Source organism: Lacerta agilis, chromosome 8, assembly GCF_009819535.1.
Source record: "Lacerta agilis isolate rLacAgi1 chromosome 8, rLacAgi1.pri, whole genome shotgun sequence".
NCBI classification, from domain to species: Eukaryota; Metazoa; Chordata; class Lepidosauria; order Squamata; family Lacertidae; genus Lacerta; species Lacerta agilis.
This window is the reverse complement of record NC_046319.1, coordinates 36,827,397-36,852,140: the sequence shown is the minus strand read 5'-3', so window position 1 is coordinate 36,852,140 and position 24,744 is coordinate 36,827,397. Positions and strand designations below refer to the sequence as shown.

Genomic DNA, 24,744 nt, shown 5'->3' with positions numbered 1-24,744 from the left:
ATGTAAACCTAACTGCACCTACTGATTTCCAGAGATTGTTGGCGTCTGCCTGCCTTGAGATTGAGAGACAATGGAGTGTATCTCCGGGGGTGAAGTGAAATCACTGCATTAGCAGTACTGAAGTGACCTCCCTGGGGTGCAGGCCTAGCCAGGGTGTCTGGAGGTACTGGGCTGCCCATAAGATCCCCTTCTCGGCCTCGCTGATGTGGTCCAAAGGAAAGCAGAGCAATACCTTTGGCACCAGCTTGACTGCAGGAGTTGCCAAAAGGTGGTGTACAAGGCATCATCTAACCATCTTAAAGACTCCACTCCCAATTTGTGTAGGGTAGCCTTTTCTTCCCTCAAAGATACCTTGCAAGGCAGCAGAGTTCTTCTCCTAGATTGGGTACCTTCCCAGGTTGACAAACCTCATCGGCCTCACTTCCCTCTACAACACATGCAGAAACCATCTTCTTGATCATTGGACCCACTATTGATCTCATCCTCCCAATCCACTGGAGCCTGCCTTTGCATACAGGGGAAGTTCCTAACTTACTGAGGGTTTGAGACTCATTGGATACCCTCACCTGGTTTAGCTGCTCAGTTGAAGCTGTTCCCATGGCATGACCACTGTTGCATGTTGACAGCTTCTAAGAGCTTCTAAGAGCCCCAGGTGAGTTGAGTGCAGAGTGGGGACCAAAGGTGGACAAACCACCCCAAAAGGAGCATGATATGTGTGTTCCCCTGGTGGTACTACCCCTCCCCTAAAACCCCATACACCCCGATTTCCGGAAAGCAATTCATTTAAAACAGCATTAAAGAAACAACAGCATTCGCTTTAATTTTTTTTTAACCAGAGGTGGAGGAAGGCAAAACAGAGCAGTGTTTTTCCCAAGAAAGAGCCGGGAGGATGTGGCACTCCATAACCCCTTTCCAACAAGCCTTTCACAATGAAAACACGCCCTCTGTTCCCACACCCCACCCCACAAAGTGCGGCTTAGAAGAACAGGAACAGCACAAGCATAAAGGCCAGGCCCTTCAGAGACAGAATGGTGGGAGGAGAGAGACCACATTTTAAATACCAGCAGCAAAGTGGAACAGCGTGGTTTCTTACATGAGAGGTGAGCTCTAAGACCAAAGTGGTTCTTGCTCTCTTGACATTGGCTCTGGCAGAAAAGTCAAAGCAACGCCTTTGAAGACGAGAACCTAATCCTGTTAAGCCCCACCGTTTCCACCCAGAGTATTAGGAGGTCCCAAGTCTTGTTGAAAGGGGGGGGGGGGAGTGAGAGCACAGGGGGAAGAGCTGCTCTGGAACCAAGAAACAAACTTCTCCAATATGACAAATCAGGGGGAAAGACCCAAGCATCTCTGTACATGAGGGTTCCCCTTCCAGAAGTTTGAGGAAAGGTACATGCTGGACAAGGGTGAACTGAAATTCAGAACATGAGCAAAGAGTTCTTAGGAGGGTCAGCAGAAGAATCAAAGAGGGTGTAGCATCAGCAAATGAATCTATCTCTGTGTGTGCATGTGTGTGTGTGTAATGGAGGGAGAGAATAAAGGAACATTAGTTTCAAAGGTCACTTAATGGTGTGTAAATCCAAAATGGTGTGTAAACAGACAGGCAGGGGAGGGGAGAAAGGTGCACATCCATTCTATCAACAGACTCACTTTGTAGCACAATTTCAATAGTCGGATTTCCACAATTCATCCCCTAAAACAGCCTTCCCTGACCTAGTGCTCTCCAGATGCTTTTGACCACAACTCCCATCAGCTGTAGAAGCTGGGGTTTATGGGAGTTGTAGTGCAAAGATCTGGAGGGCACCAGGACAGGGAGGCTGCCCTAAGCCAAGCAAGTGATTGATATTAGGAGAAACAAACAGCACACTTGCCTCCACACACCAGACACAGGTTCCAGATATAAAGGTTTTAAGTCTTGCAAGGGCTTGGCCTGAATCATTTCTAAGAGCTGTATGCTACTGTTCCTTTCATCCAGTGACTTTTAGGCACAAGAGGATGATGGGAAGTGTGGGCTGAAAAAAGAAGTTGGGGTTTTTTGGGGGTGGGGAGGAGAACCATTCCAATAAATTTGCCTCCCAATCACGCCATTCCAGCCAAGCCTAGGCAAGTTCATGCACAGGTGCTTGCTGCTGTCACTGTCTTTAGAGAGGAAATTGCCATCACCATGAAAGGATTTAAAGTCCATAGCAGGCCTGGAGGAGTCAAGGGACCAGTCTTCCTTCTGGTCACTGTAGGACAGGGTGGCCAGGGGCCTCCCACAGGAAGTCCACAAATCATAGTTGAACAAGGCAGAAGCAACAGTCCATTAGGGGGAGTAGAGAGGGTTAATTCCGCAGGGCAGCCAACCTGGACAGGAACATGGGAGAAATAGAAAATGAAAAAAGAAGTTTTTAAAGGTACAGAAAAGAGCTGGCTTTTTAGTTTAGACCATGGGGAATTGCCACAAAATATTACAGCTCTCGTTCAGTGTTGCCTTCTTTCCCCTCCTGCCAAATCAGAGATGATTCTGCAGCCACGGAGCATGCTCAGTGCTTGTCAGGCTATTTCTGGAGACTGTCCCTTAGGGTTGTTCGCCCTTAAGGTTTCTTTCTTTCTTTAATTTTGCATTAAAAAAATAATTTTATAAAGTTTTTAAAAAATACTTTTGAAAACCTCTTGGCTCCCCAAAACCAGCCGATACCGTGGATGGGTGGTGCTGTTTTGGGGAGAGAGCAGTGATGCTGCTTGCTACCAGGATAGGGCAACCTATAGATATTTTAAAAGCTTCCAGGCCTGGGTCTCTGTTGTTGGCCAAGAAGCAGGAATTTGAATCCTATGAAATGATTGTGGGCATGTTTGGGTGGCAAACGAACCTTCGTGATAGCTGGTCCTCCTGGGAACGCACAGAGCTCTCTCCCACCGCCGAGGCCCCCTCAGGCAGCTGGTTCAGCTGATCCATGACTTCCAGGCCGTTCTCCTCAGCAATTTGTACTATCAGACTGTCGACTTGCTCCTGGGGCGTCGTCAGTGTAGTGGCTGAGCTCATGGAGTCTTCCATCACCTGTGGGGGTCACAAAACAGAGACTTAGCAAGGAGGGAGGAAACGGAACACAAGAATATGTCCCCAAAGCTACAGAAGCAAATGGGTGCAGTCCCAAACAAACGGGCCTGCTTCTCAGTGGCGATTACTCCTCCTGCTGTCCCACACATGTGTCCAGCATAAAACATCACCTTCTTCCAGATCTCCCTGCAGCAGGAAGGTGTTACTGCTGTCCCCCACTGATGAACATCTGGTGGTGGCTCAGATGTTCAATGCTCAACATTGGAAGTAATGTATAATGCTAATGACAGAGGGAGTGGTTTTTTCTGGGGGGACATGGGAGTATGTATACCCCTAAACATTTTGTAAATCTAAGTTTGGCCTCATTGAGGGACAGTATTTCAATATGAGTAGGAAAATTAGAGTACCCCTAAACATTTTTTTTAATGAAAAAAGCACTGGAAAAAAGCATGGTTCAATAATGTCTGGGATACAGTCCTGTCTGAACATCTTACACAACACAGACAAGTGGCAAGAAGTGAAGGGAAGAAAGATCAGTTTGAAAAAATGTGGTTCTTATTTTTTCCTCTTTATCAATAAGGACTTAAGATTCTCAGGCCCTCCCAATATCCACACCTTGCTTTGGAAGGGCTCTGCTGATGCCTAGTTATCACACAAAACTGTTAAAGACTCTTTCAAGATAATTTAAGTATTTGCTGTGAGCTAGTCGGTACTAAGTATTCTATAATCTGTATCTGCAACTGGATTCCATGATGTTTACTTGGAGTTTCTCTATTTTGTTTTCTCGAGATCAATAAAAATTACCTATGAATAAAAAAGGGAAGGTGATACTGCCGTCCACCAATAAGCCTAGCAATCTTTTCCTTTTCCCCTTGCAGTTTGGTGACAGAAAATGAAGGGGGCTCTCTCCCAATTCCTACTGGAATTTGTAGAAGGGTGACAGCAGTAGCAAGGCCCAGCATGTACCTTCTACAAGAAGCTTGCATTGAGAGCAGGGAAAACACACACACACACAATCACTTCCTCTACACAGGCAGGGAAGAGTTGTGCACAACCAAACAGTGGGCTAGCAGATCCAACACACTGCATACTTGAAAAGGGCTGTTCATTTACATTCTGCGCCTTCCTCCTCCTGTCCTAGCCCACATCCAAGGGCCATAGCTCACCAGTAAAACATCTGATTTGCATGTAGAAGGGCCCAGGTTCAATCCCCAACATCTCCAGGTAGGGCTGGGAGAGACTCCCTGTCTGAAACCCCTGGAGAGCTGCTGCTAGTCAGCATAGACAATACTGAGATAGATGAACCAGTGGTCTGACTCAGTATAAGGCAGCTTCCTACGTTCCAAACTCCAGACCAGAGCATACATACTGCCAAAAAATAGCGTTTTACACAATTCCTACAGCAGATGTCTGAACTTCAACAGAACTTCACCATATCTGGCAGTGAGGGAGTAGATGGAAGGAGAAGGAGTCATAGGCAAATGGGGGGATGGGGGATGGGGACAGAACAGGTTTACTGGAAGAAGGAGTTTTAAGGTGTCTTGCATCCCACTACCCATAGAATTACAGCAAAGATGCCTTGTTCTCCCTGGACAGCAGGCAGCCCTTACCGAAGTGTGAACATCCAAGTTCTGGACCTGCTGCTCAAACTTGTCCATCACAGCGGAGACCTTCTGCAAGTCCATAGAGCTGAGTGCTTTGTCCAAGGCCTTCGTCACCTGGGCCATGTTCTTAGTCACCTGCGGTAGAGAGTCAGGAAATGTATCATGCATTTAGGAAGCAGAAGCCCATCAGGGAATTGCCCAGAGAGCTGGAGCCAGGACATGAAGAGGACTTAAATAAAGTGTGGGAAACTGAATCTAGTCCACAAGGTGCATTCTCCCCTTCCCCCATCCCATGAGCCAAATTTGACATGTGGGCTGTCAATCACTTGGCATTACAATGACATCAAGTGCCCTGTTTCTGCCTGCAGCTTAAAATCAAACTGTGCAGGCCAAAGCACTGCCCTGTATTTTGCAAGTGTCATCAACCAGCTGATCAACAGCCTTTGCAAAACGTGGTGCAGAGGACTGCTCAGCAGTGCCTGCAAACCCGGTTTCATTTCAGCTACACTGCCTCTTTATCTGCTCCAGAGCAGATGGGCATGGCTTGGCTGAAGTGACCTCCATTAGCCAAATGGGCAGGGCTGGTAGGTCTAATTAGGTTTGCAGGCTGGAGGTTCTCCACCACTGATTTAAGAGTTATGTCCCTCAGAACAACAACAGCAGGAAAGGCCAGGGGGCAGAAAGTGTCAGATGAGCAGGGAATGAGGGTTTCAGAAGCACAAGTCACAACTAAAGTGGTCCTCAGCTGACAGACCTTAATGGCTGTTTCATCATTTTCAGTCTTGGAAGTCTTGGAACTCAAGGTCTAAAAGTCAAGAGGGGCCAGGATGGAGATGCTGGGGGCAATAGAGAGCAGCAGAGAAAAAAATGGGTGGAGTGGAAAGGGGCAGAGTGGGTAAGAGGAATGTTTTTGGCCCCAAAGTAGCCCACAGGGCTCCAATGGAGCAAACCAGACTGGCCAGTTCTGCTCACATACCAATATGGAATAAGGAAGAGTCAGCAACACAGGGGTCAAATGAGCATGTTTGCCGATAACAACATGCTTAATATTATGGATTAAATTGCAGATTGGATCTCAGGCAGTAGGGCTGGAAAAGTACTCTTCCAGAGATCTTAGAAATCTGTTGCTAACTAAGATAGACAACACCTGGCAGGATGGGTGGCTGTCGGTCCAACTGTAGCTCAGATTTCATGTAATGGTATACCATAGCCTGAAATAATAAATTACTCTGTGTGCTGCTCAGTCATCCTGCCCAGTTCCTTCCCTGTGCCCCCTTTACAGAACCATGGAGCAGCTGGCTTAGTGTTACATGCTAAGCGGTGCTGGTGATTTGTTTCTCGCCAGATAAATCACATGTGGAAGCCAAGGTTTGCTCTTGGCTTACCAGTCATGGTGTGTTTGGAGAGAAACAAGACACAAGCACACAGCAGCTGGCTCAGTGTTGTTTCTTGCTAGGGAGGAGTGAAGCAGGTACGACTGAGAGAGTACATCAGTCTGTTGCTCATTCCCAGTAAGCCATGGTTTGCTATTGACCAATGGTGAAGTGCGGACTTTTTCAGATGGACTGGAGTGGGGGAAGGCTATGGAAATATGAGAAAATGGCATGGGCACCACCACAAAATGGCTGCGATTTAAATCATCTCAATGTAAATCAACCCACCTTGCCCAGCAATGCCTACGGTAAAAGACGTGATTTTTAAAAAAGCAATGAGAGGGGCAGGAGACCTTAGTGAGCACAAAGTAGGGGATTGTCACTGGGTGTCATGAAGCTGTACACCATGTTGGTAAATATTATATGCAAACATGGCCAATGTGAAAGGCAAGTCCTTGTAGCCTTAAGCAGCAGAGAAGAGGAAGCATCTACCAGGTTAGACTGTGGATACTCAATGACAGTGCCAAAGTGCATCTTCTTACCCCCTTCATAGTCACTGCCGTCTGGACCTTAGAGGCCACCGCATCCACTCGGGAAGCCATACGAAGCCAGTTCAAGCCTTCGTTCTTCTTCCGAATGGCATTCTCTGCATAGACACGGGCACATTCCACATTCTTCTGTTGAAGGGCCTGGAGCAGAAGAAAAATGGGGAGATGCTCAGGGTGAATTCACCAGAATCAGAGCACTTGCATGGGGCTCTAAACATGTTGCCAACCAGCCAGCAAACCTTTCAACCCAGCTGCATCTTTACCTGCCCCACACCTGACAACATATATGCATGGCTTGGCCAAAACAAGAAAGTGGCCTTCAAACAGTGTCTTCCAACATCAATAATTCTATACATGGTGCAGACTTGCTTGGCCCACCTTTTCCCTATATAAGGACTGCCCCATACCTCTCCATTTTTAGTGGTGCAATAATGTAGTGCCCACAATGTAGAAAGATCCTTACTTACAATCTGCACTAGACAGAGAAATCAGGAGTGAAGGAAGAGAACAAGACAATGGACAAACATGTTCAGGAATGGAGCTACTAAAGACAGAGACAGACAAGTAGATCAGTTATGGGGAAAGGTGAGGCTCTGCCAGAAATGGAATGCAGCAAAAGACAGAGAGGATGGGCATAGAAAGGAGAAACTAAGGGAGCCAAAACTTTGCACTGAGCAGAGAGACACAGGAAACACAAAACCTTAAAACAAAAACAATTAAAACAAGGATACGGAAGCTGTGGCACTCCAGATGTTGTTGGACCCAACTCCCATCATCCCGAACCACTGGCCATACTGACTAGGGCTGATAAGAGTTAGAATTGAACAAGATCTGGAGGGGCACTGGTTCCTGATGTTCAAATGGGGAGCCACAGTATGTAAGCAAAGAGGCTTAGAGAGAGCAGCAATGCTGCTATCGGAGTTCTTGATTGGAGAGGCAGTCAGCCTTCTAGGGACATCTGGCAGTTACTCTCATCACCAGCATTTGTTTCCATTACCTTCTTGACTTTGGCTTGCTCGGTTTTGGAGTCCTTTTCTGCCTTCTTGGCAAGCTTCTCCAGCTGCTTGGCTGTAAACTAGAGAGAATGAGATGCTCAGTAGGCAGGTAGGCAGGCAGGAAGACATCTCCAGAGGAGGAGATGTCCACAGGGAAGAACTTGCTATTTGTACATTTCTAGTCACCATATCTCAAAAAGTATGTGCAAGACCTCAAAAGATGAAGAAAAGACAAGCCATATGTGGCTAAAGTAACTCCCCTATGATGAAAGGTTATGATATTTGGGGTGTTCTAGCTTACAAAAAAAGACCAGTAAAGGACTATGGGGAAAATATGGCAAAGGCTTGAAAAATTATGTATGTAAGAGGTGGGAAAAGAAGATCATGGGTCATCCAAAGAATCTGAAAAGTGGAAAATTTAAAGCAGATGAAAGGGGGTGAATATTCACACATCACACTTCATCTATAGAACTGGCTACCACAAGAGATTGTACTGGCCACCAACTTGGATGACTTTAAAAGATGATTTGACAAATTCATAGAGAAACGGACAACAATGGCTACTAGTCATGAGGGTTATATCACTTCCAGTGAATAAATATTACTGGGGATCATGAACATGAGAGTGTCATTGTGTTTGTGTCCTACTTGGGGGCTTCCCAGAGGCATCTGGTTGGCTGCTGTGAGACAGGCCTCTAGTCTGGTCCAGGAGGGCCATTGTACAGAAACAAGAGGTAGAAATGGTCATTACCTCCCTACTTTAGACCAATACATCCTGAGTAATTTTTAAGTTGTGTGCATATTCAGAGTACACAAATCTGAGGCCCACAAAGAAGCAATACCAAGGGGCTGGCATATTGTAGAATATCAATAAAATTTACAAGACAGAATAGAAGCCACCTGCATTGAATGCACAATGGAGAGCTATGGGAAAAGCTAGTCTGAATCAGTGAAACTTCCCACTACTTAAAGTGGTCCCCAGGAGCTGCCCATCCCAGAGTCTCATACACAACTACTAACTAATAACCTGCCTGTCCAGAAAGTAGATGCTTTCTCTGTCCAAGAAAGACAATACTTCCTGACAGAAACCTAGGTGCCACCTACATAAGTTCACCATGAAAAAGTGCATTTTTAAATGGTGATTAAAAATAATAATATTGCACATACAGCTGCCTTGAGGACTGTTAGCCTCCTTGCAAACCATCCATTTGAAAGGCAGGGTACTAATCTTCAAAATAAATAAATTATCTCTCCATAATTCAGCATTTGCACTGTGTACAGTATATTTTTAAAAAGAAATTTACATCCTTTTCTATACTTTGCTACAGAATAGTTAACAGTTAATGCTGGCAACAAGAAACAGCATTTCATAGTGTCCAGCACTCACCTTTAACTGGAAGAGTGTATCTGTGAAGAGAAAGATGACAATAGTTGGGTTTCAGAAAAAAGGAGGTCTCAGAATGAAGGGTACTGACTGAAATTTCCACCAACCCAAACATTCCTTCTAGCCCAAAGAGCTAGAAGGATACCCAGAAGGATACACTGGGTACATTAAATACACCCTTTCCATAGAGCAACAAAAATCCCTTGTGCTAAGCACCTTGTGTCTAGCAACTTTATATGAGGAATATGAAATACATTCATCTCTATACTATACAATGAACTAGCTCCTACATTTTTTACATTTGCTGCTAAAAATCATTATATTTTTCCAGTTCCACAGGAGGAATCGTTGCATCTTGGAGCCCAACTTCTTGACCTGTCATGCATTTATAGCCTACATACTAATCATGTGACAATATACTAGTAAGCCAGTCTTTCAAAGTGCCGCAGCACTTTCTCTCTCCAGAATTCAACACTCAACTTTAACCACAGCAATCATTTTCCTTTGTACTCTGGCCACTCAAGCTGCCTGGACGATAACAGCTAGCTAGAGACTCCTGTTCTACCTCTGTGGTGAGGGGAAATCGATCAAACACTATGCCACCCAGGTAACTGGTTCATACACTGTGTCACCTGCCTGGCATCCAGGAACAGGAAGTAGCATACAAGAAATGAGGAAAATACACTACTGCTTGTTAAAGGATCCCCTTTTGAAGACTCTAAACATAGTCTTATTTAGCTCGCAAAAATGATTCTCTTGAAAGGACTGCCAGCCAGATGAGTGGCTAGAACAACTCAGTCAGATGGCCAGGGTACATATAATAAAAATATTATTAAAATTATTATTATGAAAAGATCAGTTTCTGGCCAATGCAAACATGCCTCTCACAGGCATACATTTATGTCCACTGGGCTCCATTCCTTGGGGCATATCATAATACCGATAGATATTTTCTAGTATGGGTTAGTTAGAAAACCACTGATAGACCCCCTGCCCTTAGGCAGGAACCTCTGTGCCACATATTTAAAACAAAACATACAATCTAGATTACCTAGTCAATTGTGAGCGAAGTGCAGGAGTAATGAAAGTGGGCTATATCAAAGATCAAAGCCAAACATCTGACGCTGCCTCCCACAAAATCACAAGGCATATCCGATACACTATTTAGTCCAACCCTGTGACATACAACAGGGTGGTCAGACTCGACAACCTATGCAATCCATGAATTGTACCAAGTTGTACTAAATGACTAAAATTAAGTTAGCCTAAACACACTCTGCAGGCAACCCCAGACATTTAATCAGAACAATTTGATGGGGAAGGGGAAGCATTCCTTCAAAATACCAAACACAGCAGCTAGATTTCTGCCTGTGTGTCAAGTAGCAACTTGCCTTTAGTTGAAGGAAGAAGAAAAAGGAGCTCCCCTCCTCCTCCCATGGGTGCTTCTTGACTGCCTTGTATTGGGGGGCAATAAGGTTGCCAACTAACTTTTCTAGGAAGGCACTTGTGCCAGAAACTGAACAGGTGAACCTTTGCCTGACAAATGTGTGTGAGGCAGGAGCATGGGGGCAGAGGGGAGAGAAAAAGTCAACAGGCAGGCAGGAAGGCAGCCTGGAGAGAGATCCTCGCCCCAGATCCCTTCTAGACAACTCGAGAGAATTCACCTCCAGCTCACATGCACAAGGGGTGTGTGCTATATATATATATATGCACACACACACTTTATGGGAGAATGCTAAAGTCATGTCTTGATGGTTTCATTGTTACATACTCCCCCCCCCCCGCGCCAGGAACCCCACCCCGCTTTCACCTTCCCAGTTATCCCCACCCCATTGTAGGCAAGGCTCCAGTCCCAAAGTCCCCACATCCTGGATCAGGGTTGAATGTGAAGTCACTCCTTCCCCCACCCACCCGAGGAGGAAGGGGAAAGAGCTGCCTTACCATCCATTCTGACTTGAGTCCTCTATCTACTCTGCCGACCAAAACTTCCGGGCTCCCTCCTCGCCCACTTCCGGGTTCTCTCCCCAGCCTCTTCCGCGTCGTCTCGAACGTGATCTCAGCCACGCCTCGCGAGATGGCCGTCTATCACGACCGTCATCATCTTTCTCACCGCGCCGCAGTCTCGCGCACCGGATCCGTGCTGGCGCATGCGTAGACTTTAAAAAAAAATCACTCGCGGGCACGCCCAGCAAGACAAGGCTCGTAGGTGGCGGTTCCTATGGCAACGAGGGAGAAAGAAAACGAAGATGATGAGATGCGGGGAAAGCGCTTGTGCACAGCTTGGGAGTAATTTAAGCACGAAGCAAATATAAATCTTATTTGCATATCGATATGATTGTTTTTTACATATTGCTGTTGTTATTATTGCGTATTATTTGACCGTGGTGATGATTCCCATCATCATCGTGTATTTAGGGCTGTATATAGAAGAAGTAGGATAAAAATGGTGTATTTAGGGCTGGACAAAAAATAGACTAGCTACTACTCCAGAATGGCTTTCAAACTAACAAATCTTTGACACATACAAAAGGAAGAGACAGTGAAGGGAGCGAATTCAGTGTTCAGGCGCCATTGCTTTCCAAATAAATAGACATTGGCTATGGATAGAGCCAGTTCATAGCACAGCATCATGCACATTGTGCTTGGACTGCCTCTTGAGAATGTTTCTGCTGGTTGTATGACACTTTAACTGTGCTGCTGCAGCATAATTTTGGAGCATAATTGAACGGCAGCAAAATTTTCCCCATTCTACTGACTGGTGAAGATGAGGTTGTGTTGACTAGAGCACTGGTCTTCAACAGGTGAGGTTGGGTGGGATCCTCTACTATGTGACAGCTTGACCCAAACTGCAGGGCTACCACCATGCAAATTTACAACTACTACTACTACTAATATTAAAATTTAAAGACCGCCTTTCTTTTCAAGAAGAATATGGCCAACTTTCACTTGGAGGAAGGATATTGATAAACTGGTATAATAATAATAATAATTTATTATTTATACCCCGCCCATCTAGCTGGGTTTCCCCAGCCACTCTGAGCGGCTTCCAACAGAACATTAAAATGCAATCTATTAAACATTAAAAGCCTCCCTAAACAGGGCTGCCTTCAGATGTCTTCTAAAAGTCTGGTAGTTGTTTTTTCTCTTTGACATATGGTGGGAGGGTGTTCCACAGGGTGGGTGCCACTACCGAGAAGGCCCTCTGCCTGGTTCCCTGTAGCTTTGCTTCTTGCAGTGAGGGAACCACCAGAAGGCCCTCGGCACTGGACCTCAGTGTCCGGGCAGAACGATGGGGGTGGAGATGCTCCTTTAGGTATACTGGACCGAGGCTGTTTAGGGCTTTAAAGATCAGCACCAACACTTTGAATTGTGCTCGGAAATGTACTGGGAGCCAATGTAGGTCTTTCAAGACCGGTGTTATGTGGTCTCGGCGCCCGCTCCCAGTCACCAGTCTAGCTGCCGCATTCTGGATTAGTTGTAGTTTCCAGGTCACCTTCAAAGGTAGCCCCACATAGAGCACATTGCAGTAATCCAAGCGAGAGATAACTAGAGCATGCACCACTCTGGTGAAACAGTCCGCGGGCAGGTAGGGTCTCAGCCTGCATACCAGATGGAGCTGGTAGACAGCTGCCCTGGATACAGAATTAACCTGCACCTCCATGGACAGCTGTGAGTCCAAAATGACTCCCAGGCTGCACACCTGGTCCTTCAGGGGCACAGTTACCCCATTCAGGACGAGGGAGTCCTCCACACCTGCCCGCCTCCTGTCCCCCAAAAACAGTACTTCTGTCTTGTCAGGATTCAACCTCTATCTGTTAGCTGCCATCCATCCTCCAACTGCCTCCTTCACCACCTTCACTGGTTCTGATTTGAAAGAGCGGTAGAGCTGGGTATCATCAGCATACTGGTGAACACCCAGCCCAAACCCCCTGATGATCTCTTCCAGCGGCTGCATATAGATGTTGAAAAGCATGGGAGAGAGGACAGAACCCTGAGGTACCCTACAAGTGAGAGCCCAGGGGTCTGAACACTCATCCCCCACCACCACTTTCTGAACACGGCCCAGGAGGAAGGAGCGGAACCACTGTATAACAGTGCCCCCAGCTCCCAACCCCTCTAGATGGTCCAGAAGGATGTTGTGGTTGATGGTGTCAAAAGCCGCTGAGAGATCCAGCAGAACTAGGAAACAGATGGTACATTTCCAGAGGAGGAGATAAAAGATGGTGACGTGTCTGAAGAACCAGTCTGATGAGAAAAGGTTGAGTTGGTTATGTTTAGCTTGGAGAAGAGACGATTAAGAGGCAATATTCAGAGGCCATCTTCAAATTTTTGAAGGGCTAGCATAGGGGTCAGCAAACTTTTTCAGCAGGGGGCCAGTCCACTGTCCCTCAGACCTTGTGGGGGGCCGGGCTATATTTTTTTGGGGGGGATGAACGAATTCCTATGCCCCACAAATAACCCAGAGATGCATTTTAAATAAAAAGGACACATTCTACTCATGTAAAAACATGCTGATTCCCAGACCATCCGGGGGCTGGATTGAGAAGGCGATTGGGCCGCATCCAGCCCCTGGGCCTTAGTTTGCCTACCCATGGGCTAGCATCTTTGTTTTACATCACTCTAGCTAAATATTAGAAAAAGTTTATTGGCAGAATGAACTGTTTGATGGTACAAACAGTTTTGGAGGGTTCTTCAGGGTCACCCACAATGGGAAAATAGGGGAGTCCCCTTACTCTGTCTCAATAGCACTTACCAGTCTTACCTGTCATCACCAAGAGTCTTGCAACATCCAAACCATTCTAGTGCAAGTTCCAAAAAGGTCAGAGCACTTTAGAAAAGTTAGAACCAGTTCAGTGAAGTGAAGGGGATTTAGGTTTTGCCTATGGGAGATGCCTCCCAACCATGATGAGAGTGGCTCAACATCTATTACTCTTCACTCTAACTTCTCTCTCCTGAGTTGGTTTTGTCTGAGGATGTAAGAAGAAAAAAAAATCATTTGAATATGGCGAGAAGGATATAATAAATATAAAATGGTGGTGGGAGAAAACATGCCAAACAATTTGCCCAAGAGAAAAAGAGGGGGGGGGGAAGAGGGAAACCTGTACTTTCTTACAGCACCCCAGACATTGCCATGGGTAAAGGGTCCTGAGGAAGATATCACAGGAGTCTTTTCCTGAGCTGAATCAACCCCCTCCTACTGTGCATCTGGTGTGCTGCTTCTTTGATGATGATGGCACTGGTTGGTGCTGAGTCACAAAAGGACCCAGACAATGCTATCAAGGATGGAGTAGTGCCAATGTCGGGGGAGCAAGGACTGTAGGCTCATCTATGGGGGGGTCTCACAGCAAACATGAAGATGTGGGAGGAGGTAAAATGTTCTTGTTCCTCTTTACAGAATGATGTCCAAGAAGGGTTCAGGTTAGTGCCAGGTAACAGTTGGCATGAGCAGATTGAGGTCAAGCCAGCCTAATGGCTTTGGCTTGTAAATGAAGTGGGTTGGGGGAGGAGAGTTGCTACTCCTTTTGTTTTGAGAGCATGCCATTTTGGATAAGAGATGGAGGCAGCCTGGTCACTACACAGGCAGCAGGATGTGGTGGTAAGATCCTGAGGTGGTAGAATGAATGGTACCACTTCAGGCTGCAAGTAGGAGATAACATTTGTGAAAAACCCTCTGCAAGTAAGAACACAAACACAACAAGGAGAAAGGTTCTATCCCAACCTCCTTCCTGATCTGCCAATTTTTTATATGCAGGGACAGGTTTTTTTAAATGTCAGGGACCATTGGGAAATGTGATTCCCCCACCTGCAGCAAAAAGTAGCACATTCCATTCTATTACCCCATTACTACTTCATTCTGCTGCACATGTACAATCATCTTCAGGCTTCGGTCCTAGAAGCAAGTACTGCAGAAGCTGGTGGAACTTTCTTCTCAGTAAATATGCCAAGAATCAGGGTACCACATCACTTAGTTCAAAGGAACAGTCAGTCAGTTAATGCCTGCCTCTTCCCCATCCTCATTCCTCTGTCCCCAATCCCATCCATTAACTAGGTTGGATAAAAAGTCCAACATCCCACAAGTTCTCATTTTTATTTTTTATTTTTAACACACCCTACATTTACAGCACAAGCTTTTCTCCAAAGAATCATGGGAACTGTAGTTTGTTAAGGTTGCTAGGAATTCTTGCTCTGTGAGGGAAACACGACAGTTCCCAGGATTTGTTGGGGGAGACTGCTTTAAATGTATGGTGTGGATGTGACCTAAGCATTTACATTCTGTTCTTCATTGGATATTTCAGTCTCAGAGTGGGAGACAATTAAATAACTAATAATTAAAATCTACAGGAAAAAAGATATAAATATACATAAATTACATAATCCATTAAACAAAGCCAATAAATAGAAAACAAATTAACAGCACTATCATAAAACAAAGCTAAAGTTCAATGAGGACAATTAGAATGTCATGTTTGTGGTACCAGATCAGTAGGTCTTGCTTGATATGTTTGTTTTCTGAGTGAGAAACTAATTAGCATGGCTTCTGTTAAACTAAAATTCTAGTAATTCCTATATTTGCATATATATGCATAAATCTGCATACACAGATTTGTGTCCTAGTGCCTGTGCCCCTGTTCTTTTTAAGTATCTATGTAGCATGCCTCTGTGCCTGTTTAGCACCACGGTTATTTGGGGGAGGTTTTAGCCTGGAAGCACCCATGTTATTGACCCTTAACCTCTTCTGGATCTCTCTCTGTCTTGTTCATCAATTGGGTAAGTCCTCTATGATATCTGTGGCACAAAGAACCCTCTTGAAAGACTGTTGGGGTGAAATAAGTGTACAACTTACTTTGATTTCAGAGCAGATCTGCTGGAAATGAATGACAATTAGATTTAAAATAGACAAATCTGTGGGGGGAAGAGATGTCAATCAATGGCTATTAGTCACAACAGCTAACTGGAGTGCTCACATTCAGAGAGAGTATTCCCAGGGGGAAGCAACAAGGGAGGAAGCCTGTTCCCTTCATGGCTTGCTTATGGGTTCCTTGAAGTATCTAAGCCAGTGCCTGGGAGTGCCGTTGTTAGAGCAGGGAACCTGTGACCCTTTAGATGCTGTTGGACTACAACTCCCATCATCACTGATGGCCCTCAGTCTGATCTTATAAGGTGTTCATGTTGTGATTGGCTGCTGGTCTTTGGCAAAGAGCTAGCAAATGGAAAGATAAAGATTGTGTGTTCTATTTAGTGTTTTTTTTTTATTTCATAGGAATGTGCCTTATCCCAAGTCAGACCATTGGTCGACATATCTCAGCATTGCCTATAACTGTCAGCAACAATCCAAGATTTCAGGCGGGGGATATTTCCCTAGCGATGCCGGGAACCAAACCTGGGACCTTCTGCATGCAAAGCATATGCTCTACCATTGAGCTACACCTGTCTCTTTTTCCATTCTTAATATTTGTATTTTTCCTTAGCAGCTCATGTTCATAAAAATATAGATGGTAGCAAGGCCAAAGAACCCAAGCCCGCCTTCCAAGAACAGAGCCAGCATATGTATGGAAACATTCAACCTTCAACATCGGGTAAAGCAACAAAGAAGCCTGTGCCACATCCTATGCAAGTAGAAGGTGAGGAAGGGAGAACAGTGGGTCATAGTGACAGCAATGGCATATCTCATTCGCATGTTCTCAGTAGTCCTTTGTAGATATACACATACTTAGTGAAGCCATGCATCTAGCAACATAGGCTATAAGGGTATTTTTTCTAACCCACCTTATCTTGAGGATTTGAAGTCTGCAACAGTTTTTAAAAAACAAAACAAAAAAACAAAACCATGAGAAATGGTTACTATTTATTTAAAAGATCTATACCCTGCTTTTTATTGAAAGATTCTCAAGGCGGTTTGCAGTAGAGTGTAATAATACCCAGCCCTCCCCCCATCAACCCAGCAGCACTTTGTCCCTTGGCCAGAGTGTGTGACCCACTTAATTCCAAGGGCAAATGCAGTTGGAGCCTCCTGGGAAGAAGGGAGGGGTGAAGCACAAAGACTGCAGCTGCTCCTTCTCTGGCCCAGTCTTTACCTTACTGGGGCAATCTTCCTGGGAGGGCAGAGGTGCAGCCTGCCACTTCCCCTTTGTTCCCTGGCCGATGGCAGAGACAAGAGCATATTTCCCTTCAGCTCGGCAGTCCTGGTGCAACTATTATTCTCCATCACTAGGGCATCACCTCACTTCCAGTTATATGGGTTGTCATTGTCACTCTTCAGCTGGAACTGAAGCAAACTAAATTGCCTGAGGCCTTGGTAGCAGTGGTGCAGTGGTACAGTTTGAAGAACTAGAGCTCATCATGACAACCCCCTGTATCCAAGGAAGGGCCAATAAGTTTTACTGTTTAAACTGCTAGCTTAAAGTCAGAACACCATCAAAGAATGTGTTTCCCGCTTCTTTATTATATGTCTCATTCTCTGACTTCCTCCTTGACCTACATTGAGAGTGATCAGGAGTAAGCCAGGTGAGAATGGGATCACCCCAAGTTAACCTGCTCCTGCCTTGGAGGCAACAAACATAGCAGCTCTTGAGTGTCCACAACCAGCCTTCTCACACTTAGGATCTGAGAGGAGGTTTCATGTCAGAAGCAGAGTTTTCCTGCAGATTTCAGCGTTGGCAGCTCTTTTTGAAAATGAAATACTAAGTTCCGGCTTAGACGATTGCTGCATCCCTTTGATATTAGGAAGGTCCACTTCCAGTTTGTCGCAGCCATTGAAAAGACGCACGAGATAGCCCTCTGGGGAATCTCGAGCGGTACGGGTTTTTTTTAGAGGTTCAGCGAAGGCTACGTGGACCTCGGAACCCCAAGGGGATTACCTTGGGGGATTTGACACCCGGCGGTGTCCTTGTGTGCTCTCCTGCTCTCTGGATTTTTGTTAATACGTCCGGGGATGGGATCGAGCTGTGGACACGTAGGGAAAGCAACACTAACCCTGTGCCGCGAAGTCTTTGGCTTCTAATGAAAGTGGCAAGTTTCCAAGGACTAAAACCGAATTTGGAGTTATAAGTGGATATTCCAAGCGGCAAATTCTTGTTTTGGATTTATAAAATTTTGAAACTGAGGGTGAAAAAAGGGAGTCTGTCCCAGCAGTGGGAGAAGATGGCGCATGGCGGCGCATTGCAGGATTGAATGAGTAAAGACTGTATCTGCTGAGTGAGTGCTTATTGAAAGACCTTGGATACTTTGTTTAAAGCGCCAGGGCAGAGACTATTTGTATAATTAGTATTGGGGGGGGGGAGTGTGGTGGGAATTTTCTTTTCGTCTTGGTCGGAGAACTGCATGTCTGTGGCAAGAACTTTGTTATGTCACGCCCTACCATTTTAGAGTAAGAATACTCTGCTGGCTACAGTTAGTTAAGTTTGGTATTTTGCATGAAATGGACTATTATTGCTGAATTTCAATACTGTCCAGAATATTGCTTATAAGTGTCTATTTTTGAAATGGGAGGGGGGAGAGTCTAAGCCCCCCCCCCATTAATACCAGAAGCTTCTGCTGTTCCCTTCCGGAACTCGCTTTTTGGGGATTCTATTTTTGATAAGTACATACGGATCATGTTTTCTCCCTTCTTTCCTCTTGCTCCCCCTTCTTGACTGGGTACTTTATTTTTAGGGGGGTTGTGAACTTCTTCTGTTTTCGCTTGCACTTTTGTGGTGCCTCTGGATTAAGCTGACAAGTGGCTGAAGCCTATGAAAGGGTTTCCCTGGATTATAATACTTTGGGATCATCTCACTTTATTTTTAGTTTACCTGTTGGAGAGGGAAGGGACTGAACTTTGATTAGAATTGTGGCGTTCGTGGGAACAAAGAAATCAAAAGTGATTTTAGTGGGAAAGCCGATGCCATTGTTACATTGTAGTATGCTTGATGCCACTGAGTGGGCTTTAGTTGAATTGCATCTTAGAAAAAAGTTTTAATAGACACTGGTGGTATTCACTGGAATTGCATTTGAAGAAGGGATTGTTGAATATTGTGACCCCTGGTGGCCTGCGATATAATTTTATCTTTTAATTTTAATTGGCGAAAAAGCAGATAGGATGGCTGTGAAGAAAGGCATGGGCACTGCAGGAGAAAGACGTCCATCGAGACAGGAGGAAGGAAAAGAAGGTAAAGAAATAAAGGACTATGACAATTTAATGACAGAAATAATAAAGGAATTCAAACAAAATGAACAATATATGGAGAAAAAATTGTTGGTCCAAGAGACTTTAGATAAAAAAATTGAAGGAGTAGTAGGAGAATTAACAGGTAAAGTAAAGGACTTGTCAGTGAGATCCAAGACGTTGGAAGATTCAGTGAAAAGAACACAGAAAGACTTGAAAGAGACAAAGAGGGAGATGGAGAGAATGAAAGGAGAGGTAACAGAGCTTAACAAGACACAATAGGAAATGTTGGACAATATCACTTTATTGGAGTTGAGACAAAAACAATTGAATTTGAAATTCAGAGGGATTCCTGAGGAGGCAAATGAAAACATAAGGGCCAGACTGATTACAGAACTAGCGACCTGGTTAGACCTGGAGGAGGAGGTTGGATACACAATAGTGAATGCATTTAGAATTAGAATTAAATCAGCAAAAGCAAAAGTGAAGGGGTTCCCAAGGAATTGTTTGGTCATGTTTAATTCGATGGACATTAGGAATGCAATTTTGAGAATAATTATAACAAAATTTTGTGTATTGATGGAAAGACAATCATAATTTTTAAAGAGATTCCGTCTAGATTTTTGAAGAAAATAGATGTTTATAAACAATTGGTGGGACTGTTTAAGAAAAACGGGATTCAACATAGATGGGAATTTCCTGAAGGAATCCCTTTTTACTACAAATATAAGAGATTTAAACTAAGCAGCCCCCAGGAACTGGAGAAATTTTCCAGAAAGTATGACAAAGAGTTGGGAAAAGCTGAGAAGATAGGACTGGGTCTGGATCAGAAGGAAAAGGAGAATAATAATAGAAATGAGGAGGGGGGAGAAGGAGGACGAAGAAGAGGATGAAGAAGATATTGATAAGGAACCCCAATCTTGAACTATTTATATTTATAAATTTAACAGTTGTGGAAATGACTTTGAAAATTTTATCGTGGAATGTGAATGGTCTTAATGATAAAAATAAAAAGAACAAAAGTGAGCATATTTTGAAAAAACGGAATTTGGATATAATTTGTTTACAATAAACTCACATCGCAAGGAAACATAAACGGGTTTTAATTAACAAAATATTGGGGAAAGACTTTATAGCATCAGATGTAAATAAAAAATGAGGTGTTGTAATGTATATAAAGGAGAAACACGACCCAAAATTGTTATTTAAAGACGAGGAAGGAAGAGTGTTGATAGTCCAAATCACTCTGCAGGGCGAAAAATTGATCATTGTTGGAGTCTATGCACCTAACGATAAAAGGGCAGAATTTACACGAACCTTAATGACAAATTACTTGACTTATTGGATTTTAGAGTAATTTTAATGGGAGATCTCAATGGAGTGGTTATGCCAGATTTAGATAGATCAACAAAAAGGAAAGACAAATATGAAGGCAAGTTACCGAAATCATTTTTTGACATGGTAGATACGGTAGGATTAATGGATATTTGGAGACTTAAAAATCCTACAATGAAACAATTTACATTCTTCTCAGAACCAAATCAGAGTTCGGGAAGAATTGACTATATATGGGTCTCCAGGGAGTTGATCCCAAGAGTATCTAAAACTGAGATTCTCCCAACTACATTAGCTGACCATAATTCGATATACTTGGAACTAAAAGGAAAGGATCAATCATCCTTCAGATGGAGAATGAATTAAAGTCTGTTTAATGTAAAAAAAAATTATGGAAAAAGCAAAAGAGACAATAATAGACTATTTTAAGTGGAATTTTAATAAAGGAACACCTATTGAAACTGTATGGGATGCAAGCAAAGCAGTGATGAGAGGATTTTTGATTCAGAACAATAGCCACCAGAAAAAGGAAAGAGGAAAAAGGAAAGAAGAAATCTTGACTCATCTCATGGAGAATGAGAGATTGATAACAATCAAACCTAAGGATGAATCTATAAAACAGACTATTAAATTGTTGCAGATTCAGTTCTCTATGATGGTGAATCAGGAAGTGGAGTGGAAGATTAAATTACTGAGACAAAAAAAACCCCTTGAATCGGCAAATAAAACTGGGAAACTACTGGCATGGCAATTAAAGACACAACAAAGTCAGGACATAATTAATAAGTTAAGAGATGCAGAAAAGGAGATTGAGGACCCAAAAGAAATAATAAAGAGTTTCCAGAAGTTCTACAAAGATTTATACAGGAAGGAGAAGGAAGACATAAAGGAAATTGAGAGGTATATTCAAAAACATAAATTGCAATTGATTCCAACAGAAAAAGGGATTGGTTAAATGGGTTAATAACTGAGCAGCAAATTGAAATGGCAATAAAAAGAATGAAGATAGGGAAGGCCCCAGGACCGGATGGCGTATCGGCAAAATATTATAAGACACTTGGTGGAGACTTGACTCCAGTGCTGTGTGAAGTTATGAATAATATTTTAAAGGAAGGTAAAATTCCGAGTACATGGAAAGAAGCGTATATTATGTTGATTCCCAAGAAGGACACTGATATTTTGAATGTATAGAATTATAGACCCATCTCATTACTGAATAATGATAATAAATTATTTGCAGATATTTTGGCTAATAGATTGAAAGACATTTTAAATGAGGTAATACATAAGGATCAAGCAGGCTTTCTCCCTGGCCGACAATTGAAAGATAATGTTAGAAATTTAGTGGACATAATTGAATATTTGGAGACCAGGAATGACAAACAGGCAGCATTAATGTTTATAGATGCAGAGAAAGCCTTTGACAATATTTTGTGGCATTTTATGAAGGAAAATTTGAAAATGATGGGAATAGGGGAGACATTTTTGAAAGGTATGGGAGCCATATATTCAGAATAAAAACTGATAATAAATAATAACTTGACAGAAAATTTTGACATATCTAACGGTACTAGACAAGGATGTCCGCTGTCACCATTGTTATTCATCATGGTCCTGGAGGTACTAAATAAGAATTTGAGAGACCTGCCAGAAGTTAGAGGAATAAAGATTGCAGTAAAAGAGTACAAATTAAAAGCCTTCACAGATGATTTGGTTTTAACAGTAGAACAACCACAATCTAGTCTACAAGAAGCACTGGTGAAGAAGCAATGGTGAAAATTGAAGAATTTGGACAAGTCGCTGGATTTAAGCTTAATCAAAGTAAAACAAAAATGTTAGTAAAGAATATGACCAAAGAGGAGACAGATGATTTGCAAGGTAGAACAGGAATTATGGTGGCCAAGAAAGTGAAATATTTGAGAGTTTGGCTGACATAAAAAAACAATTTGTTTAAGGACAATTACAAAATCACATGGAAGAAAATCAAGAAGGATTTGGAAATATGGAATAGATTAAAACTGTCCTCTTCAGACAGAATTTCAGTAGTAAAAATGAATGTCTTACCCAGAATGCTATTTTTATTTCAAACAATTCCAGTGATCAAGGGGACAGGACAATTCAGAGATTGGCAAAAAATATTATCGAGATTCATCTGGCAGGGGAAAAAACCTAGGATAAAATTTAAGATATTAATAGATAAAAAAGAAAGAGGTGGATTTGCCATGCCAGATTTGAAACTCTATTATGAAGCGCCCTGCCTCTGTTGGTTAAAGGAATGGATAACGATGGAAAATACAGACCTTCTGGATTTGGAAGGCTACGACAATAGATTTGGGTGGCGCTCTTATCTTTGGTACAATAAAGTGAAAGTACATAAAGGTTTCCTGAATCACGTGATTAGAAGATCAATTTATGAGGTATGGGAAATAAATAAAAATTTATTGGAAAAGAAAACACCATGGTGGATTTCCCCGATTGAGGTATTGTCGGTCAAGAAATTAAATATGGAAGGGAGGCAGGCCACCTATGAAGAGATCATCTTAAAAACTGACCAAGGTTTTAAGCTTAAACCGTATGAACAGATTCATGATTGTTTTACAGGTTGGTTGCAATATCATCAAGTAAATGATATATTTAATCCTGACAAGAGGAAGTTAGGTTTTGAAAATAAACAATCAAAATTTCAAACCAAACTGTTAGAAAGCAGGGGTAAAGTATTATCTAAAATGTACAATTTGTTATTAGATTGGTTTACTAAAGATAAGGAAGTGAAAGAAGTTATGATAAAATGGGCATTTGATTTTGGGTATAATATTGAGTTTGATTCATGGACAAGATTGTGGAATGAAAATTTAAGATTTACAGCATGTATGGCTTTAAAAGAGAATGCAATGAATATGATGTACAGATGGTATTTGACACCGGTGAAATTAGCTAAAATGTATAGAATGGGGAATAAAGCATGCTGGAAATGTAAAGACTCAGACGGTGACTTTTATCATATGTGATGGACTTGTGATAAAGTAAAAGCATTTTGGGGAATTGATCTACAATGAATTAAAGAAGATGTTTAGGTATACATTTCCCAAAAAAACGGAAGCATTTTTGCTATGCTTGATGGGAAATGAAATTGCAAAGGTAAACCAAATATTACTTATGTACGCCACGGTGGCAGCGAGAACTTTGTTGGCCCAAAAGTGAAAGTTACAAGAGATACCTACTATTGCGGAGTGGAAGACGAAGATGATGGAATATGTGGAAATGGCCAAACTGACTTGCAGGATCTGAGACCAGGATGACTCGAAATTCTAAAGAGACTAGAGTAAATTTATTGTTTATTTAAATGATAATTGTAAAAATTTGAAGACACTAGCAGGATTTAAATAAATCCTACAATGTGGACTATGGATAAAGATTTAAATTGCGCGATTGGATTTGTAATAGATAACCTGTTGAAGGGAGGGAGGGAAGTCGAAAGCTTGGCAGAGCTAAAAGTTGTATTGTTGGGTATTGTAATGTTGAGAGTGATGTTAAAGGAAGAAAATAATAATAAAATATTATTATTTTTTAAAAAAGGTATTAGGAAGGTCTATTCCCCAGCCCAGTATGCAGCACTTTGATATTTCCTTCCTTCCTTGCAGTATCTACTGATAAACTTGCCAAGAAGAAAAGGCTTATTCCTAAGATCATTGTGACTGGGCCCTCTGAGGAAGTGCTGTTGAACAGTTATACTGATGAAATCCCTGAAACAAAAACCATCCGGGACACTGAAGACTTTGGCGCATATAGTGTGCACACGAAGCCCAGCACTGTAGACGCTTATAGAACCAGCAGAGATCAGTGAGTGCACAGTGGAGAGTCAACAGCACTCAGTGTGATGGATACCATCAAGGGAAGCTAGCAGCCCAGTCCTGGATCCCCCTCTCAATAAATGGGAATCCCACCACAATGAATCCTTTCATGGTTTCACTTTCCCCACCTCCCACATTTGGAGGTGAAGGAAGAGGAGGAGGAGGAGGAAGGGCAAAGCTTAGCCAAATATAAATGAGGTTGATGATGGATGTTCACTTCCAAATAAATATGTTTGGTAAATGTTTTAAGATTCCCAGTCAATAATGGACCAGTATCTGCATGGGTGATTGGTATTGTTGGAGCAGGGGGAACATCTCAGCCAAACCTGCACTCATAGAAAGGAAGGTCCAGGCAAAATATGTCGCAAAGGGTTTGGGAGATCCATTGGATTACACCTGGAGAGGGTGTGGTGTAGGTATAAGGCGCAATGCACCCTGAGCATATTCTGTGGAAGTTGCTGAAGCCTTTGTTAACT

At 43.1% G+C, this 24,744-nt stretch overlaps 2 protein-coding genes across 9 annotated transcripts; one reads left to right on the top strand and one right to left on the bottom strand.

The window, feature by feature from the left end:
• Positions 1 to 794: 794 nt before the first annotated feature.
• Positions 795 to 11,015, bottom strand: CHMP1A (charged multivesicular body protein 1A). The gene is made up of 7 exons (XM_033156945.1): positions 10,883 to 11,015; positions 8,945 to 8,964; positions 7,560 to 7,637; positions 6,557 to 6,703; positions 4,648 to 4,776; positions 2,850 to 3,037; positions 795 to 2,343 (listed from the first exon to the last, which is right to left on the bottom strand). Exons 1-7 carry the CDS (start codon positions 10,887 to 10,889, stop codon positions 2,322 to 2,324), a joined length of 591 nt encoding a protein of 196 aa, XP_033012836.1. The 5' UTR covers positions 10,890 to 11,015; the 3' UTR covers positions 795 to 2,321.
• Positions 11,016 to 11,117: 102 nt separating this feature from the next.
• SPATA33 (spermatogenesis associated 33) lies at positions 11,118 to 24,514 on the top strand. Of its 8 annotated transcripts, none has more exons than XM_033156949.1 (3): positions 11,118 to 11,227; positions 16,411 to 16,563; positions 24,059 to 24,513. In XM_033156949.1, the coding sequence occupies exons 1-3, from the start codon at positions 11,188 to 11,190 to the stop codon at positions 24,259 to 24,261; spliced, it is 396 nt and encodes a 131-aa protein (XP_033012840.1). In that variant the 5' UTR covers positions 11,118 to 11,187; the 3' UTR covers positions 24,262 to 24,513. The 8 variants fall into 8 exon arrangements, with proteins under 8 accessions (XP_033012840.1, XP_033012842.1, XP_033012841.1 ...); XM_033156951.1 differs by having other exon boundaries at positions 11,129 to 11,227; positions 16,414 to 16,563; XM_033156950.1 differs by lacking the exon at positions 11,118 to 11,227 and adding an exon at positions 14,204 to 14,309 and having other exon boundaries at positions 16,414 to 16,563; positions 24,059 to 24,509.
• Positions 24,515 to 24,744: the final 230 nt, after the last annotated feature.